The following is a 17,968-nucleotide window of genomic DNA, read 5'->3' on the forward strand; positions in this document are numbered from 1 at the left end:
ACTTTCTCTATATATTTTATTTTAGAAAATCACTATAGAATCACTTTCAACCACAAAATCATTTTATCCAAAATATCATTTTCCACAGAGAATTTGAATCAGAGAGAGCTCTAGCAAACAAACCCGAAATAATCTTTAGCATGGGTTTCTTGGGATTAATCCAACAATGGATTCTATTTTTTGGCTGCAACCTTTTTTAAGGAATACTACAATTCCATAAAAACATGGACAGATCGACATGTTGAAAGTCAACTTGATTAAAAAAAAACGAACGAGGAGAATGACGGGAAGCAAACTTGTAATCGACCACCCCGTCGACTCTGCGGCCACCGCCGCACCGGAACGGTATCTTCCCAGCCGTCCGATCGAAATTGAACGTCCGATATCCACACCGGCTGGGTGATAACGCGATCCTGCGTACTTCGTCCCATCTACACTGAGACGCAGACTTCGAGAAGGGAGCGAGAGAAATGGAGAACGGCGGCGGCGGCGACGTCCCCGAAGACGCCAACGAGCGTAAGCGATCACTTCCCTGTGCCCTCCACCGGCCTCGATTATTAGTTGTTCTTTCCCGTCTCTTCTTTTGGGTTTGGGGTCGATTTTTTGCAGCGATGTTTTGCCTTGTTGGCGATTGGTGAAAGAAAGATTGGTTGATGTGCATGAAAAATTGGGGCCTTTTGCAGTTGTTCCGAGTTCCGTTCGCATGGTTTTCTTTATCCAAGCTTCTTTTTGCGTGAATTTAAGGTATAAGTATCTCTAAATTTGCTTTGTATGGTGTTGCGCAGATTGCCCTGGAACGGAGTCGGAGGATGCAGGGAAGGCAGAGGCCTGCGCCGGATGTCCTAACCAGCAGATTTGCGCCACCGCTCCCAAGGGCCCTGATCCCGGTAATCTGATCATCCATGTACCCCTAGAGAAAAAGTTTCATACAATCTGTGAATTGACCTGCTGCCCCTTTACTATCATCTGACGTATCATTTAGTTTGATACTAATTGTTTAGAATTAGCCTATTTAAGTTTAAGGTAGATTTTTTTATTACAGTAGCTGCAGATTTAGTATGCTGTGAGTACACAATTCCCCTGAACTTAGTAGATTTAGGATCGTGTTTCTTACTTGCTGGATTTCGGATGAGCCAAAGATGAAAGTATTTAAAATATAAGTCATGCGTGATGTATTAGTCATTGTAGAGCTGGCAGTGCTAGCATGCACTGAACTACATCACTACATCAACAAGGGATCTCAAGAATGGTCCAGTGCTAGCAGGAACTAACCTGTAGTTGTGAGTAGTCAAGGGCCAAGATATTCCAAAGGGAGTTGAATATGAAATTTTCATGCGCCAAATAAGAAGTTCGGATTTTCACCAGGCATTTGCCATTCAATCCAATTACATAACTGTTGTCTACAAGTAATCAAATTTATGAGTTCTTCAAAAGATAGATAATATTGTCATGCAACACGCCATTGATCCAAAAGAGAACAATTTGTGGGTTTTGCTTTGTTCTATTGCTTCAGGCCTGTGCTGTCCTTTCCCAGTAGGGCGAGTGAGTGACAGATCACATCGCCGCGAGTACAATCTACTGTGAGAAAAATGAACAATTATTTTTGCTACTTGTAAGAGCATTTTTCATAGCTAGCTTGGGTGTCTTCATGATCTATTTCATCTTTTTCCATGGAAGACAAATACGCTAGATGTTACAATTTGATATGTGCACTTGAATGTCAGTATGTTGAGGTATTTACTAAAGTTGTTCTGATGAATTGCCTCAGTTTTTAAGAATGAAGAGCTTCTTAAAAAAATTATTGGGCACAATCCATCTGTTTGTAGGTTATGTTCAGGGCTGATGAGGCAAGGCACTCATGATATTGTCTTCTATTCCAGTTCTATAATTAGTGTATGTTAAAGCGTATGCTATCATTGACCTATGGCTAACAGTATGATCTTAATGTGATAGAACCATTGGATTGCAGTGTGACTCTCCAGTAAGTGCAATAGCTAGATGCTTGACCTAAACGTAACCATCAACAAGAAGACATGATCTTAAATGTGATATAACCATTGGAATATATTTGGGATACATTTCACTGGAGCAAAGCATCATGGTTAAAACGTTGAATGTGTGATTGCCTCAACGATTCTAGTAGGTAACCTTTTGCTTGTGAGCTAGGGTTTTGTGATTGCCTTAACGATTGTAGTAGGTAACCTTTTGCTTGTGAGCTAGGGTTTTTGGCACGCGCTTTAGTGAGATCATACTGTTAGCCATAGGTGACTGATATGCGCACGGGCACTATTTAGTTGCCACTTTTATTTATTCTATGTAAGTTAACTTAGTATTGATTGATTGTATTTTGCAGACGTGGTTGCTATTATTGAGCGGATGGCTACTGTGAAACACAAGATATTAGTTTTGTCTGGAAAGGGAGGTGTTGGAAAGAGCACCTTCTCGGCCCAGCTCTCGTTTGCCCTAGCTGAAATGGACCATCAGGTTGGTCTTCTTGACATAGATATCTGTGGCCCTAGCATCCCAAAAATGTTGGGTCTTGAAGGTCAGGATATTCATCAAAGCAACCTCGGTTGGTCACCAATCTATGTTGAGTCCAATCTTGGTGTCATGTCAATTGGTTTCATGCTGCCCAACCCAGATGATGCCGTCATATGGAGGGGTCCTCGCAAGAATGGACTGATCAAGCAGTTCTTAAAGGATGTTGACTGGGGGGAGATTGACTATCTTGTAGTGGATGCTCCTCCAGGAACATCTGATGAACACATCTCTATTGTGCAGTACCTGCAAGCCACAGGAATTGATGGTGCAATTATTGTCACAACTCCGCAGCAGGTCTCTCTCATTGACGTGAGGAAGGAAATAAACTTTTGCAAGAAGGTCGGTGTCCCGGTTTTAGGTGTTGTGGAGAACATGAGCGGCCTGAGGCAGGCACTTTCAGATCTCAGATTCGTGAAGCCAGGCGAGGCGGGGGAGACAGATGCTACCGAGTGGGCGCTGAACTACATCAGGGAGAAAGCCCCTGAGCTTTTGTCAGTTGTCACGTGCAGCGAGGTGTTTGACAGCAGCAAGGGTGGCGCGGAGAAAATGTGCAACGAAATGGGAGTCCCTTTCCTCGGTAAGGTGCCCATGGATCCACAGCTGTGCAAAGCCGCCGATGAAGGGAGATCATGCTTCGCTGATCAGAAGTGCAGTGCAAGTGCACCGGCTCTCAAGAGCATCGTCAAGAAGGTGATCAAGACCGAGTGAAAAATTAGTTTCGGCCTGCTGGGGAACCAGTGCTGAACAAGGTACAACGATGTCAGAGTTTCAATGTACGTTACTATCTTTTACGTGCTTAAGTTGTATTAGCGCCAGTCTTAGTTTTGCCTTTTGCGCTAGTTTTTGGCGGTGAATCTGTTTTGTGATTTGTGTCAGCAGTACAGACGAAACTGCAGGATACTGATGAGTGGGCTGCGGAATAGTTTTGAGCTGCAACCTAATACTTGCTTTTTTAAATGCTTTGTACACGAACGGAATGGATTCTGTTTGCAAAATCCGAGCTGCCTTCTCTTGTGGTCGGCATTGGTGGCGCGTTTGCGTCGCTTGCGCGCGTCTCGTCGACGCAATTTTTTTAGGAGAAGAGGCGCCTCCATGAGATGGCACGGGGGCGAGACAGAGCCGGCGGCGCGCGTGAGAGGTGGTGTTGCGGCTGCTAATGCTTCCGAAGCGCGGAGTGCCATGTGCAGCGCCCATGGTGGCAGGGTCCCGGTGCCTGGCGGCCTGGCGTGAGCGGTGAGCGCTGAGTGAGCAGCGGGTGGTCGACGCCGATCTGATAGTGGCGCGAGAGGGCACACAAGGCTGCCGCTTCTTCCCCCTCTCGGCTCAGACTTTACCATTTCGCTATGCATTGAGATTTACTGGCATGGATTAATCATAGCTGACCAAAGAATTACAACATGGGTTAATTCAGAAACCACGACAACAACCATTTCTCTTCCCCTTTTCGTAACTTGTAAAAGAACTATCGTCACACAACTTGAACACGAACTGGCAAACAACAATCGTCACACAACTTGAACACGAACTAGCAAGCGACGAGCAGCTGAAAATTTGTATTGCCAAGATCATCTGCCATCCACGACAGTACTCCAAAGTTCGTCTTGCGTCGAGCTGTTTTCCCCCGTGGGGCTGACTTGGCTATTGTCATGATAAAAGTTGCAATTACACGCAAGAGCTCAAAAAAGTTGAACAACATTCTCAGAATAGAGATGTGAAAAGAAAATTTCACAAACAAGGAGTAAATTTACAACATGGCATCTTTTATTACATATTGTAAATGGTACACTGATTCCACAAGCAGAAGTTTCTTATTACAGTACCCAGATTATTTCTTCTCTTTTCCCCCAAATGTTTGTTGGCAAACCTCATCAGGCAGCACCTGACAACAGCTAAATTTTTGCCAGGGTAGGAGGTATCCATATGTAGCCATGAGTCTGCACATACCCCATCCTCTTGCTCATTTCATCAGCTTCAGGAGGGCCCCGGGTTCCAGGTTTGTATGGAATGGACTTCAGCTTGCCCGCATCGATGTCGTGCAACAAAGGACTGAAGATCTCCCAAGCAGCCTGAGACCAACAAGCACATTGTCAGGATCAGAAGGGAGCCTTCAGCACAGGAAATGCATAATGCATATATATACGATACTACAAAGTACAAACCTTCAGCTCATCTCGACGAACGAAGTGCTGCTGATCTCCTCTTATCCTGTTGAAAATTATATATTGGTATCGATCAGTAGATCATGAGGAAAAGCATGGTTGTTCCTTGTGAAACTTGCAAAGAACCGAATGTAGTGGGAACAAATATAGTACTAGGGTGGAGCAGCTCATACGTGTCCAAGATAAGACGCTCGTATGCTTCTGGGATTTTTATTTCTTGGTACCGTAGCCCGTAGGATAAATCCAGTTCACTTTGTTCAGTTGCCATTTCCAATCCAGGTTTCTTGACCTGCAAAAGTTTGTGCAGTCCATTTAGACAATGTCAATTGACAATTCCGTTGCATATTTTATCTTTGACCTAAGTAAAAATTTCAAGTGCTAGAGTTTAGTAGTTTACATACCGTTAATTTCATATACATGGATTCTGATGGCTGCAGGCGTATAACAAACTCATTCCTTCCTTGTTTCTTGCCTATATTAAGGTAAAATAGAGCACATCATTAATTACCTTCAGTAGAAACAGACAATAAGTCAAACGGATAGAAATTTAGTTATTCAAACAAAATCGATCAATGTAGTAAGAACATGGAAAATCAAGTTCCCAGGGGAAAATGGGTAAAAAAATCTTTTAGTACTGTAAGTTCTTATATTCCGATAGGTTTTGCATTTCCTAGGGCTAGTTCCCACTAACTTTTGAGTTTTGACTCAGGTTTTTCAGCACAAAGAACTGTTACAATAGTTGGAACCATTTGCAGGAACAGACTTCATGTCAACACATTTAAAAAATGTGAAAATCATTTAGTACGTACATCTAAAAATGTCACCAGGAACATCCTTGAACTGCACACGTATCTCTGCTTTCCTAGAGCTTAGTGCTTTACCAGCCTTGAGAATGAAGGGAACTCCTGCGGCACACACATTGATATTTACAGGTAAGTACTGATATAAACACACCACGATTTGTAGGTTCAGAAGTACAGTATTGGCATATGTATGAAGCATGATATATTTCAAATAAAAACATAAGTGTTTATGCACGTGTTACCAATTTCAACTACTTCCATTAACATGATAACTAAGACTGCAGTAGGGGCCTCCCCTACTGTTTTCCCCTAAAAAAAAACATGATAACAGAGAACTCTTGTGCCAAAATAAAGGGGTTGAGAAACTTCAGATGTAACTACAACGTGGAGACAGAATTAAAGAAGTCTGCAGAACTCGACATTGGGAGTTTTGAATACATAATTCATCTAGTAACATTTACCTTCCCATCTTTCATTGTTTACCCTCAGTACAACAGATGCAAAAGTAGGGGTGTTGGAGTCATCTGGCACAGTAGGGTCATCCTTGTAGCCATCATATTGTCCAATGACTACCTCATCATGCTTTATAGGGTTCACTGATTGCAGAACCTGGTATTGTGATGCAAAAAGGAAAAAGTTAATGTGTTTGAAATTTGTAAGGAACAAAAAATGATAACGAATAGAGGATTTATACTTCGGTATCACATCAAGAAAATCTAAAAACAGATATTCTGTAAATTAGAACTGCAATATGTAGTATAAGTTGATAAATAAAAAGATGTAAGAACCTTGACTTTTTCATCTCTTATGTGCTCAGGCTTAAGAGAGACAGGCCTTTCCATGGCTACCAAACAGAAGACCTGCAGATTAGAGTGACAGTGATACAAGAGCTCTCAATTCCTGAATACAATATTGTTTAGAGGAATTGTAATGATAGGTATCAGCCCTGTCTTCTCAGAAGATTTAACATGAGAACAGTGATGTTATTAAGTATTAACCGCACTAAATAATTGTCAGTGAAGTTTTGGGCACTCCCCATAATAAATTGTTGCTACTATAGATTCAAAATCAGGGAACCTGGCATCTCTGATACCAAATGTTAGGGTAAACATTCGTCAAGAGGATAGCCGGACGGCGTCAGATGCTAGGGGAGGGATTATATCATAGATTGGGGAACATAATATCGGGGGAGACTAGAGAAGAGGACTAGAAACTAAATTGATTTCTCTTTGTTTGATTACAAAAGGTGGCAGCTGTGTGCCTTATATAGGTCTACAAAAGATTTTATTTAAATTCAACTCTAACTTATCTCTAATTCTTATCTGATTTAAACTACTAACTTATCTCTAAATGCTATCTAATCTTTTCAAATAACAAACTAGAAGATAAAGCAGACTGCGCTACAACACTGCGTGCTGCAGTACCCGCAGTTGCTGTTCACTCGCGTGAACAGTATTTTCTGCACATAACAACTTCGCATATTAAAAAATGTTTGCAAAATTAAGCTATAAACCAAATTGCCAAAGGCTATCTTTACCTGCAACAAATGGTTCTGAATGATATCACGAATGATACTGCATCAGAAAAACTGGGGTCAGATACTCACAATGCCAGAAGAGAAATAACAACACATGGGGCATAAATAAGAATGACATTGCTTCTGTGCTATCTCAAAAACTAAACTACACAAGTTTTGAAGCAACGCTGTCAGTAACGGAGTAGTGGGTGTTTGCAAATGGGAGGAAGGGTCTTTGAATTCAGAAAAAATAACACAATGAAGTAAAAGAACTTTAAAAAGTGTCTTTGAAACCAAAGCAACACAAAACGTGCAATTCATGTATCTTCAAATGTATAAGTGTACATGATCAGAGGATTTGTCAGGACCATTGCTACTGTTCTACACCAAGGTTTCACAGTCGCCACCATATGCGTTTACAACAAGATGTTTTCAGTGAAGAACTCCCATGAAAAAATGTAGTTATTTCCAACATACCCATATTGATCAAAATATCCTCCACGTCCTTCAGTCCCAAAGTCCTCTCTAAATACGATCTGCAGTACGGATTTATTACACGCAAGCACATAGAGTTGGCACAGTTATTATCGTAACAAAAAGTAAAGCTTTCTGATATCGATTTTATTTAAATTTTGAAACAAACTGACAATGATATGATGTTTGTATTAAACTATTAAGATCTAACTATAACTTATAAAGATATAGCAGATAGAAGTGTGCTAACCACCTAGGAAAGGATCTTACCTGTACGTTGTCAATATTATCACGATTCCAGAGAGGCAACAAGAGGCGGTTTGCAAAACGAAGCACAAGCTGCAAATATGACAACATAAGAAACGGTTGCATGTATGAAGTATAAATAGCTCATTAAAGTCCCACATATTACCAAGTTTTGAACCAGCTCTTTTCCTAAATAGTGGTCAATTCTATAGAGTTGTTCTTCTTCAAACAGCTCTCCGAGTTGGGCACTCAGTTCTTGTGCAGAGTCCAAATCCTTTCCAAAGGGCTTTTCAACAATAACCCTTGTCCAACCAGTGCGTGATGCTGAAATTACAACATGGATAGATACCACCAATTGAGCACAAGAAGAATGGGGGACAAACAAGATAGTGCAGTAAAATTCAAAATTATCTGACCTCCAGAAATTTAAAGATCAATCTTGTTTTTCTTACTTATGTGGAAACATGAAAGACCATATGACAATCAAGGGGTTAAAAAAGAGGAAATTTGTTGCTGCACCCTGAGTGGTTCAAGCAAACCTTAAAAAATTGACTACATGAACTGCATTTTATTCCCATTTCATCAGCCATGGTGAAAGAGCAATGTGGAGAATCAAGGGTGGACAACTGGTCTGCTCAGAAGTTGAACCGTGCTTCTAGTAAAAGACTTGGAACTTTTTGTGTTTCAACCCACGAGGTAAATAGAAATTTGAAGAAGATTAAGGATGTAGGTTCTTTATTTCCTAATGAAGCCAAATATTTATTTCTTACATTTAAAGCTTTATTATTGGATAGCTTCGTTACTTCTAAGTAAGAGAAGGGGGGAAAACTTCTTAAGTGTAACTTACATGGATTCATGCAATATGATCTTATCATTTTGCATACTGACGGGTAGACCGACGGAGGCAATGCCAAATAAAATAGTCTGCGGGAGCTTCCTGATTGGTTTTCCTTTGACGTTTCATACTCTGAGATTGTCTTGTTTAATAATTCAAATCCTTCTCCACTATCATAAGAACCACTAACATATTTAATCTGCAAAAAAAAAAAAATCAACATGGTTACAAAAATTGAACATGCCAGGATTCAGGAACTATGCACAATGTTAGAAACTTACTAATTGCAAAAATTGTGAAAGATGTTCATCTGAAGCTCCTTTGAGGTATCTGCAGAAATAGAGCATAATATTCAGATAAAGAAAGAATGATGGAACCAATATTTCCATCAAACTAAAAATGGAGAAAATAGGAACGACCCCATCATAGAAAAGTAATGACTTCTTATACATGAAATCCTAGTATAATCCAACGAAAGTGGATCTTACCCACGAATGCGTTCTCTCAATGCGTCATCAGAAAGATTTGATCTTGCGTACCCAAATATATGGACTTCTCCAGATTGCAGGAATCCCTAAAGATGTCAGCGAGTAAGATTCACAATTATATACGTCTGACTACCTAAGAAACTTATATGTATACATTATATATATGAAATGCACATACATTATACAATGATGTTCTGCTATTTCTGTTCTACCAGGTACCCAAACTCCTAAACTCAACACAGATGGATCTACTTGTGCATTTTATTTTATTTTTTGAGAATCAGCTTGTGCACTTGTTTGCTACTTTTGGATCAAAAATTCACTGTTCTTTTATAACTTCTTATAGTTAATATGTAAGAAACTTCTAGTGATGATCAAATTACCTGCTGAAAAAGGTGGAAGAGTGCTGGGAAAGTTTTTTTCTTAGCAAGGTCTCCAGAAGCACCTAGGACAACAATGGACAAGCAACCAGACTCTGAAGATAGTTCTAGGTCCTTCAGATCTGACAAAGAACTAAATCTATTCTGTCCTGATAATGGGGAAGATCCAGACGATCCTTCTGACATGATAAATTGAATGATTTTTGTCTTCCTTCAGATATAACCTAGGAATGTTGCAAAGGTACAATTAATCACAAAATGTACAAGATGTTCAACCAAGTAATTTAGAATATATCAAATAAATTGATCCATGCTATGTAAGAAAACAAAGAAAATTCATTTCAGAAGGCACTAGAATAGAACACAGTGCAAGGAAATGAGGAATTACAGTCGCACTCATGAAGGCAAGGCCATCCTAAAATAATATTGCTGAACTAGATCATAGAACTCTTATAATTGATGGTCAATTCATACAAGAAAAATTTATCCTCTATTATATCACAGATTTTTTTACCCTCAATGAACAACTAATATGCTGCTATGAGGTTATAATCCAGTTAAAAAATTATCTATAAAGAAATCCATCGAACTGAGCTCCCTTGTATTCAGGGGAACTAAAATCAATTCATTGAACTATATATATGTTACAAAAAACTAAAGTTACTACTATCCTATGGGAGCTCATCCTGAAACAAGAAAAGAAAAACTAGCGAAACTACAGTTCATGCTGATGCCGCATAACTGGAAAATGGGTATTTTGAATGATAGGAAGCAGGAACTACCGCTTTATATTCTTTCAGAAAAACAAATTCTGCCGTATACAAATAACTACGCTGAATGCAAAAAAGGCTCAAATTACTGATGTATTAAGGATCAAAGCACCATCTTGCTGGTTAACTACGCTAAGAGAACTTAAGGTCATACAAATGTGGCAAGTAAGTAGCCTCTGAATAGTGAGCAAACAAACTCTGACAATATAATGAAAAGTTCACCTCCGAAGCTCAAAATATACGATTACAATTCAATTTCTCCATCACTAACCAATTTGCTAGGTACCCATACTTTGATAACTAATCTTGAACATGCAGGCATGCAGCAAATATGCAAGAATTGCATATACTCATGAATAAAGTCTGTGAGGAAATGTTCGGACGATCAGTGGCACAGGATTTTCCTTGAAAATTAACTTATTACATGAGAAGTCGTTTAGAGAGCAGAATAAATTAAGTCACTACACCAGTAAACTACCCAAAAAAGAGATGTTAGAAAGGGAGAAATCTCGCATGCTACAAGATTATCGTTCCCCCAACCACTCCCTAAGAAGAGAGGAACCCAAAGAGCCAACAAACACATAATCCCCGAAATAAACTGAACGAATCCTATTGCGAGCAGTTATTTGATCAATTGATATCCACAGAAGCATAAACACACAGGAAAGAAAAACTACCACTGATACCCTTCAGAATCGTAACGAACGGCGCAGAATCTGCAGCAAGAACTCCGGCGATCAACCAGGAACGCAGAACAGAAGAATCTCCGTGCTCAGCAAAGGCCGTGGAATGGAGCGGACTAGCCAAACACCGGTGAGATTTGGCTTTGCGAAGTGGGGGGAGAGAAATTTATGATGATGAATCGCACATTCGCACTCGTTTCCTTTTGGCTCAGCCTGTTTTATACCTGCGGACGGGCTCGTCTCGGCGGCCAACGTCCAGTCCCGGCTTTGTTGACCCGCTTACCATCCACCAACCCTGCTCTGTTCATCTGTTGCTCTGTTACAAAACTGTTCTGAAATTGAAGATTTTTTTCTTTTTTCGATAACGGAACCCATTACCATTACTTTTGATAACAGAATAGTTGAGTCTTACATACAGAAAGCATAGATCGTAAGTCTAAAAACATGACAGTAAGAAAGAGAATTTCACTACCTAAAGCCTTAGAGACTAGCACACCTAGAACCTAACAAGTATGAGATCATCACCAGACCCAGACTATCCGTATTAGAATTGGAGAATTTTTAAGGGCTAGTATGCCAAAAAGGCGTGATACACGTAGAAAAAAGAGCAAAGAACAGGACTATCCGTACTAAGGTTCTTCGTCCAAAGTGTGTATGACAATTTGGTTTGAGCATACTAATTCCATCCAATATAAAATTGACAGTTTCATAGCAACAACTCTTGATGACTTGGATGTTTGTAATCGCAGCAACAACTCCAGAAATTTCATTTTAGCGCGGTATCCTGCAGAAACAAACATGTTCAGAAATCTGGTGCCAACAGCGTGGGGGTGTGGACACATGCGGCCTTTTCTGTCGACAATATGTTCAGCCTGTACAGACTTGGCTTGACGGATCGCCAGACCGGTTCAGAGTTCCACACACGGTGCAGATTCAAAAAGCTTATGCAAACGCCTGCAATGGTCAAGCACAAGGGTTCATGCATGCTACTTTTTGGAATTTTATTATTTCTTAAATAAAAAATTGCAAAAATAAATGTCTATTTTGAAAATCACACATCTAGACTGTAAAAAATAAGCATGTCACCCTTCCAACATACGACATGTTTAAAAAATAAAATATGGTGCGTACATTGCTGTAAAAATTCAAAACATCATCGAAATAGTCATAAAAAGATTTTGAAAAAAATATATATAGTGTAGAGAATGCTATGATCTAGCTCTAAAAAAAAATTAGACAAAAATATGATAGAGTGTACAATAGAATTTGTTTGTACAATGAAATTTGTATTTTTTTTTATTTCTAATTGTATAAGTAATTGTTTGAGTTGAAAATGTTTGGAGAGCTGATTGCAACATTCTCTACGCCATATATTTTTAGAATTTTTTATGACTATTTTAATAGTGTTTAGAATTTTGAAAGCAGTGGAACATAAATTTTTTTATCTTTAAATATATCAATCGTTGAAAGGATAATATGTTTATTTTTTTAATCCCGTCTTCTGTTGTAAGGGTGATATGTGTCTGTTTTCTTTTCAAAACTGATAGTTATTTTTATAATCTTTCCATTTTAAGAAATATAAAAATAAAAAAGTTTGATCTTTTGGTATCTTCATGTTCATGCCCGCGTTCTTTTCATTGTACATGTCACCAGTGACAGAGCTTCACCAAAATTTTAAGGGTAAAAAACAGACCAAATTAAAAAAATATATATTCAAGTGCTAAACCATGAAACTAATATATAATGCAATTTATAGTCATTATTTCCCATACTTATTCAAAACACATATCTGAGTGAAATTAATAGATTATAATACCTAGAAGCAACTCTAAAAGACAGTACGATATATACACCAAAATTACAACTAGCTATGATCTCAGACTGATAGCCACTACAGATTAGCTCTTTGACGTTTTCCATCCTTAAAATCCTTCATTATATCTTTGTAGCTATACTTATCTACAATTTAACCATCAATCCATACAAGCAAGCTATTGAAAAAAATAATCATTTTTTCATCTTATTCCATAGCTAGCAGCGCTCTTCATAGGCAGCCAGAATTACTATAGAAAAAGTTCATTTGTGCCCTTCTTTCACTGTCGGTTTGAAAATAACCGTCAATAATAATGTATCAATGTCAGTTCTTAAAAAAACCAGTAGTAATAGCCCATCTGTCGGTTCTTGTCATCAAACAACACTAACAATAAATACAACTAATTTTTGAAAATTTATAACTTTTCCATATGGAGTCAGATGAAAACAAACTTTATATGAAAATTATAGTTCTCGACGAGATCTTTATAGTTGATTTTTTTTATTTGAAGCAATATAGATGACCAAATAATCATTTTAAAACTGTTGAAGGAAAGCCACACACTGGACAACAAAGTAAATTATCGGATCTCGTATAACACTAGTAAGTAATGATTGAAAAAAGCCACACATATGACCATAAAATTGAAAACTGCAACTTTAAAGATTTTTATCGTGAGTTTGGTAGCTCAGATTGATGAAACATCTACGCAACACCGACTTTCAGATGTAGCACTATAGCTCCAAAATATTTTAAGCAAATTGAAGAAGATAAATTTTGGATCAGAAACTTTAGAGGTCCCGTCGACGATATTCTAAGCCTTTTTAAGGTCAAGAAAGGTACCAGTGCAAACACCGGTATTTTTTTATGCGTGCCTCCTCATTAGCTTAGAAAGTAGATGTCAAATGTCGCTATTACTATATTCGATGAATCGACTCCCGTATAAATCACGAGGGTTTGTTCGTCGAGTACACACAAAAAATCAGTCTAAAACATATTAGATTTGGGATCGAATATTACTACTGTTTTGTAACACAAACTGGTAATGATAACTTTATTACTATCGATTCCAAAAATGGCAGTGATACTACCGAGTATCACTGCCGCTTACTTACTGCTAGTTTTGTGATACTATTTTTTAACTGACAATGATGATCTTTTTTTAGTAATGCAGAGTAAGTGAGCTCTAACCTAAACAAAATTAGGCCACATGGACTACATACCTGATGTTGATTTTTTTTTTTTTTTTGCAAAAAGGCTTGGGGGTCCACGACCCCAGTTGGCCTGACATAAGCTCCGTTTCTACATATCACCAATAGATATTACAATAATCAAGTTATTCAATAGCATAGTTAGAACATTTCTAACAATATAGTCAATCACTAAGCTATAATTTTTTTATGTCACCTATAGATAACAAAATAGACAAACCTTCCAATAAACTACCTATATCATCTCGTTCTAATTTAATGTGGAGTCACATATAATATGTTATTAAAAATCTGCACACACCTTGTAATGCTATCAACTAACTACACGTTAGTAGCTGTTAACTTTTATCTCTCCTCTCATTAACTCTCATTCACGTAGATAAAAATATGATGTATATATCCTTACAGCTAACTGACATGAATTGTTAGAGACGCCATAATAACACCGTCTACAAAGTTAATGTAGGCGCATATAATTAATAGACTATCTACTAATTAGTAACTAACTTTTCTCTCTCTTTGTTAATTCTCTCTTCAACATAGGCAAAAATTTAATGTGGCTTCCCTAAAGCTAGCTGACATAGATTATTAGAGACAGTCTTAGAGAGAGAGTGCCTTGGGAGGTAAGCCGGTCCAATAGCGATGGTGGACACAGGGGCAGCGAAGGAACACCGGTTGGATGATGTCGTGGCAAGGGAGGCACGACAACCACCCAACAAAGTTGAGTTAGCACAGCGGGCGCATATCTAATGGTGGTGACGCCGTTGGAGACATGAGGAGGAGGTGACGGGAGCGAACGGTACTATCGAAAGAAGAAGAACAGTGGATAGGTAGGAGGGAGGAAGAAAAAAGAACAATGGCAGTACGACCAAAATCCAGTGGCTACAAATCGTCAACCAAATGAATCGTTTTTTTTAGCCGGTTGACATATAGCACAACCCTTTTTTCAGGAAGACTACAATCCTGTTTGGTTGGCACATAACTGTAGGATCAAAGATATCGACTAGAGAAGAGTGAATATGTAGTTTCAAAATTAATTGCTATTTGATGAAATAAAACTTACGGAAATTAAACTAGAGATCACTAGTGCACTATAAAGTGATTAGAACTATGTTAAAGTTTGCAATCTTAAAGTGACATGTAACAAATTATATTATAGGAAGATAAATTATATAAGGTAAATTACATAAAAGTAAATAACACAAGAGATGACAAACGAATTTTATCCTATAGTATCGGTATGCTGACCACCCCTAATCTACGTTAAGGTGAGTTCAAGCTTCTAACATCTCCTCTATCAAATATACAATTCTCACCACGAGAAGAGGCTCACACCGAGCAACTTGATCTTAAAATAAATTAGAACAATAAACTATTCAATACCTCGATTCCACTAAAATAACACTTTACAACTTCGGTGAGACGTGATCAAAATCTCTCACAATCATCATCGGAGCTCCTTCACAAACTTTTTTGAATAGCTCAATGGTGCAACTACCTACCTCCAAGCCGTCTAGGAGGTAGTAACCTCTAAGAGTAACAGCTCGATGATACTTGCTTTAAGGATCACTAGTGCCACAAAGTTCAAACGCTACAAAGAAATACACTAGATGCTCTCACGCTCTCAAATATGCAATTACTAAACCAAGAGAGGGAGAAGAGGATGTCAAGTGCTCAAAAATTAAAAAATAAGTGCTAGAGCTCACCTTGAACCAGCAAGGGGTCTAATTATAGGCTGCAACTTGAAATATGGCCATTACCAAAAAGTGACATATCTTTGCATTTGATGATCAGACCGCAGTACAATTGGAGGTCAGATCGCCACTGATCTAACAGCTAGAAAAGTGTAATGATTACTTCAAATCTCAACTGAATTTGACCTAGCGAACAGACCGCTACTGATCTTGAACAGACCGTAAACGTAAAAAAAAAAAACCAAAACTCTCTATTACCTGACAGTCAAACCGTCAAACCCTACAGTCAGACCACCGACCGAAACAAAAAGTTCAAGCTCTCTGCTCACTTGGCGATCAGACCAAGATACCCCATCAGCCACTCAGAACTACTTCAAAGACATTTTTTCGGTTCTTCTCAAGTTAAATCTCCCAAAGAGAACTAGAGAGCCACACAAACATCGGCGCTTTCACTGACACTGGGGCCCGACCCCTGCTTCGCGGGCCCACGGGTCAGTAGCCACCTCAGCTCCCGACCACCAGATAAGCCGCTTGCTTATCTTCTCCAGTTCCCTCGAGGGGCACGCAGCGCCAAGCACTGAGGCATCCATGGAGGTGGTGGGCGGCGTGTCGCTGAGGCCGTCGTCGGCGCGCATCGGGCAGCTGTCGTCCGTCGACGTAGGCAGACGTTTCCTCCTTAGGGCGGCGCCGCGGAGGCAGCCGGCGAGGCGCGCGCTGGTGGTGGAGGCCCGGGGAAGGAGCTGGTCGGAACGGCAGATGCAGCAGCAGCGCCGCGCGCCGCAGCTGCCCAAGATCGAGGACGACGGCAACCCGCGCTTCGTCATCTTCATCCGCACCGCCAACGTCCGTGCCTAGCTAGCTCTAGCTGCCGCCAATCAATCGATTGGTTCCTGGTGTCGTCCTGCAAATTCAATCCCGCGTGATCAAGATTTGTGCTTCTTTCTGCAGGTCTACTTCTGGTACCCGCTCAACGTAGTCACCGGCGGCACGACGGCGAAGATCATGCTCGCGGCCAAGGACAACTTCCTCGGCAAGTATATCTACAAGGACACGCTCGCCAGGAACCTCGCCGCTGTCATTTACAAAGTACTAATCAACGACATCAGCAACTGTTTGCTTTACTTTACATGCTATTCAGGCGTGATTTTCTTTGACTATCTCCTTAGACATATATAAGCATCGACTTGTTCTTGCAGTAACAAAAATTGCTAGTGATAAGAAGACTAGTATTACTCTATTAGTAACTAACAACTGACTGCTTTGATGTCTGTCCATGTTGTATGTATGAAAGGATGAGGATGAGATTATAGACACAGCAAAAGCGCAGTACCGTGTGTTGAAGACCGAAAACGAGTTCCGATACGGCTACAAAGTCGTGGTAATTTTCTTGAACCTGAATTGCAGAAGCATAAGTTATTGGATAAGTTTTAGTCCTTGAAATGGACAATTGCAATTTACTTCACATTTGAGTGGGCAGGAAAATGGGAACATAAGATCTGCGCTGACGACAAGTAATGTGATCGAAGTATGTTTCTTGGATTTTCTCGAGTTCTATCAGTTTATCATAGACAATATTCTAATTCAAAACCCTATTATTAGTACTTGCCAACCATGATCTTGCTTTATTTTGAGAGATTTGACTCAATAACTATGATTGCATAGTACTAGATAGTTGCTCAAGATATGGTGCATAGAAATTGCATCTTTGATAGCCAATGCTCACATTTTCAGTAGATATATTTTGAGCATTCTGACAAGTCATTTACAGTAAAACTACTTATCTCAGCTTCCAAAGAAAGACGAGCTCAAAACTGTGGTTGACAAGGTGAAGGACTTCTTTGGCGATGTAACCGCTGGTGCCAAAGAATCCTTTGCGCAGATCACAGGGTCTGCTGTTGGCAAGGAGGCAGAGGAAGCAGAAGGGGAAGGAAAGAAGTTCGTCTCAAAGAAACGAAAGAAGCGGAAGTCAAAGCAGGGCATCAGTAAGTTTGCGCAGATCACTGTGTTTCACCAATGCAGCATAACGCTTATCTTCATCCTCTCTGCAACACTCGAACATTCGATCTGATCACGTGATTCCCGTTTACATCTTTGCAGAGACGGAGCAATAACTCTATCACTCAGTACACCAGGGGTCGATAAACAAGCGAGGCATCAGCTGTGATTTTGCCATGTCCCAGAGCTGCTCTGTAATTTCTCCACCTTTATTTTTTTTTGCAAAGAGACAATGTGTAACCTCCTTGATACTGACGAGTTTGATTTCCTCTCACTAAAATCTCACAACGTCTGTCGAAGATTTCAGCTGTATATTGATTTCATTTCTTGAAAGTTCAAAAGTGAGAGTGGTTGTACAGC

The 17,968-nt window shown here is 39.5% G+C and overlaps 3 protein-coding genes across 4 annotated transcripts; 2 read left to right on the forward strand and 1 right to left on the reverse strand.

Annotated features, from left to right (window-relative positions):
• The first annotated feature begins 378 nt into the window (after positions 1-378).
• Positions 379-3,555, forward strand: LOC133921829 (cytosolic Fe-S cluster assembly factor NBP35-like). Its single transcript, XM_062366872.1, has 3 exons — positions 379-516; positions 786-887; positions 2,354-3,555. Exons 1-3 carry the CDS (start codon positions 471-473, stop codon positions 3,247-3,249), a joined length of 1,044 nt encoding a protein of 347 aa, XP_062222856.1. The 5' UTR covers positions 379-470; the 3' UTR covers positions 3,250-3,555.
• A 690-nt stretch (positions 3,556-4,245) lies between these two features.
• On the reverse strand, positions 4,246-11,188 carry LOC133921828 (glucose-6-phosphate 1-dehydrogenase, cytoplasmic isoform-like). 2 transcript variants are annotated; one of them, XM_062366871.1, is made up of 16 exons: positions 10,899-11,188; positions 9,446-9,666; positions 9,063-9,148; positions 8,856-8,904; positions 8,587-8,773; positions 7,906-8,063; positions 7,764-7,832; positions 7,497-7,555; positions 7,041-7,077; positions 6,292-6,363; positions 5,965-6,112; positions 5,510-5,605; positions 5,102-5,172; positions 4,874-4,989; positions 4,701-4,746; positions 4,246-4,607 (listed from the first exon to the last, which is right to left on the reverse strand). In XM_062366871.1, exons 2-16 carry the CDS (start codon positions 9,626-9,628, stop codon positions 4,431-4,433), a joined length of 1,554 nt encoding a protein of 517 aa, XP_062222855.1. In that variant the 5' UTR covers positions 9,629-9,666; positions 10,899-11,188; the 3' UTR covers positions 4,246-4,430. The 2 variants fall into 2 exon arrangements, with proteins under 2 accessions (XP_062222855.1, XP_062222854.1); XM_062366870.1 differs by having other exon boundaries at positions 10,890-11,188.
• Positions 11,189-16,147: 4,959 nt separating this feature from the next.
• On the forward strand, positions 16,148-17,920 carry LOC133921831 (protein HHL1, chloroplastic-like). Its single transcript, XM_062366873.1, has 6 exons — positions 16,148-16,456; positions 16,562-16,699; positions 16,905-16,991; positions 17,091-17,138; positions 17,400-17,595; positions 17,711-17,920. The coding sequence occupies exons 1-6, from the start codon at positions 16,202-16,204 to the stop codon at positions 17,722-17,724; spliced, it is 738 nt and encodes a 245-aa protein (XP_062222857.1). The 5' UTR covers positions 16,148-16,201; the 3' UTR covers positions 17,725-17,920.
• The last annotated feature ends 48 nt before the right edge of the window (positions 17,921-17,968 follow it).

The sequence above is a fragment of the Phragmites australis genome, chromosome 6 (assembly GCF_958298935.1).
Source record: "Phragmites australis chromosome 6, lpPhrAust1.1, whole genome shotgun sequence".
NCBI classification, from domain to species: Eukaryota; Viridiplantae; Streptophyta; class Magnoliopsida; order Poales; family Poaceae; genus Phragmites; species Phragmites australis.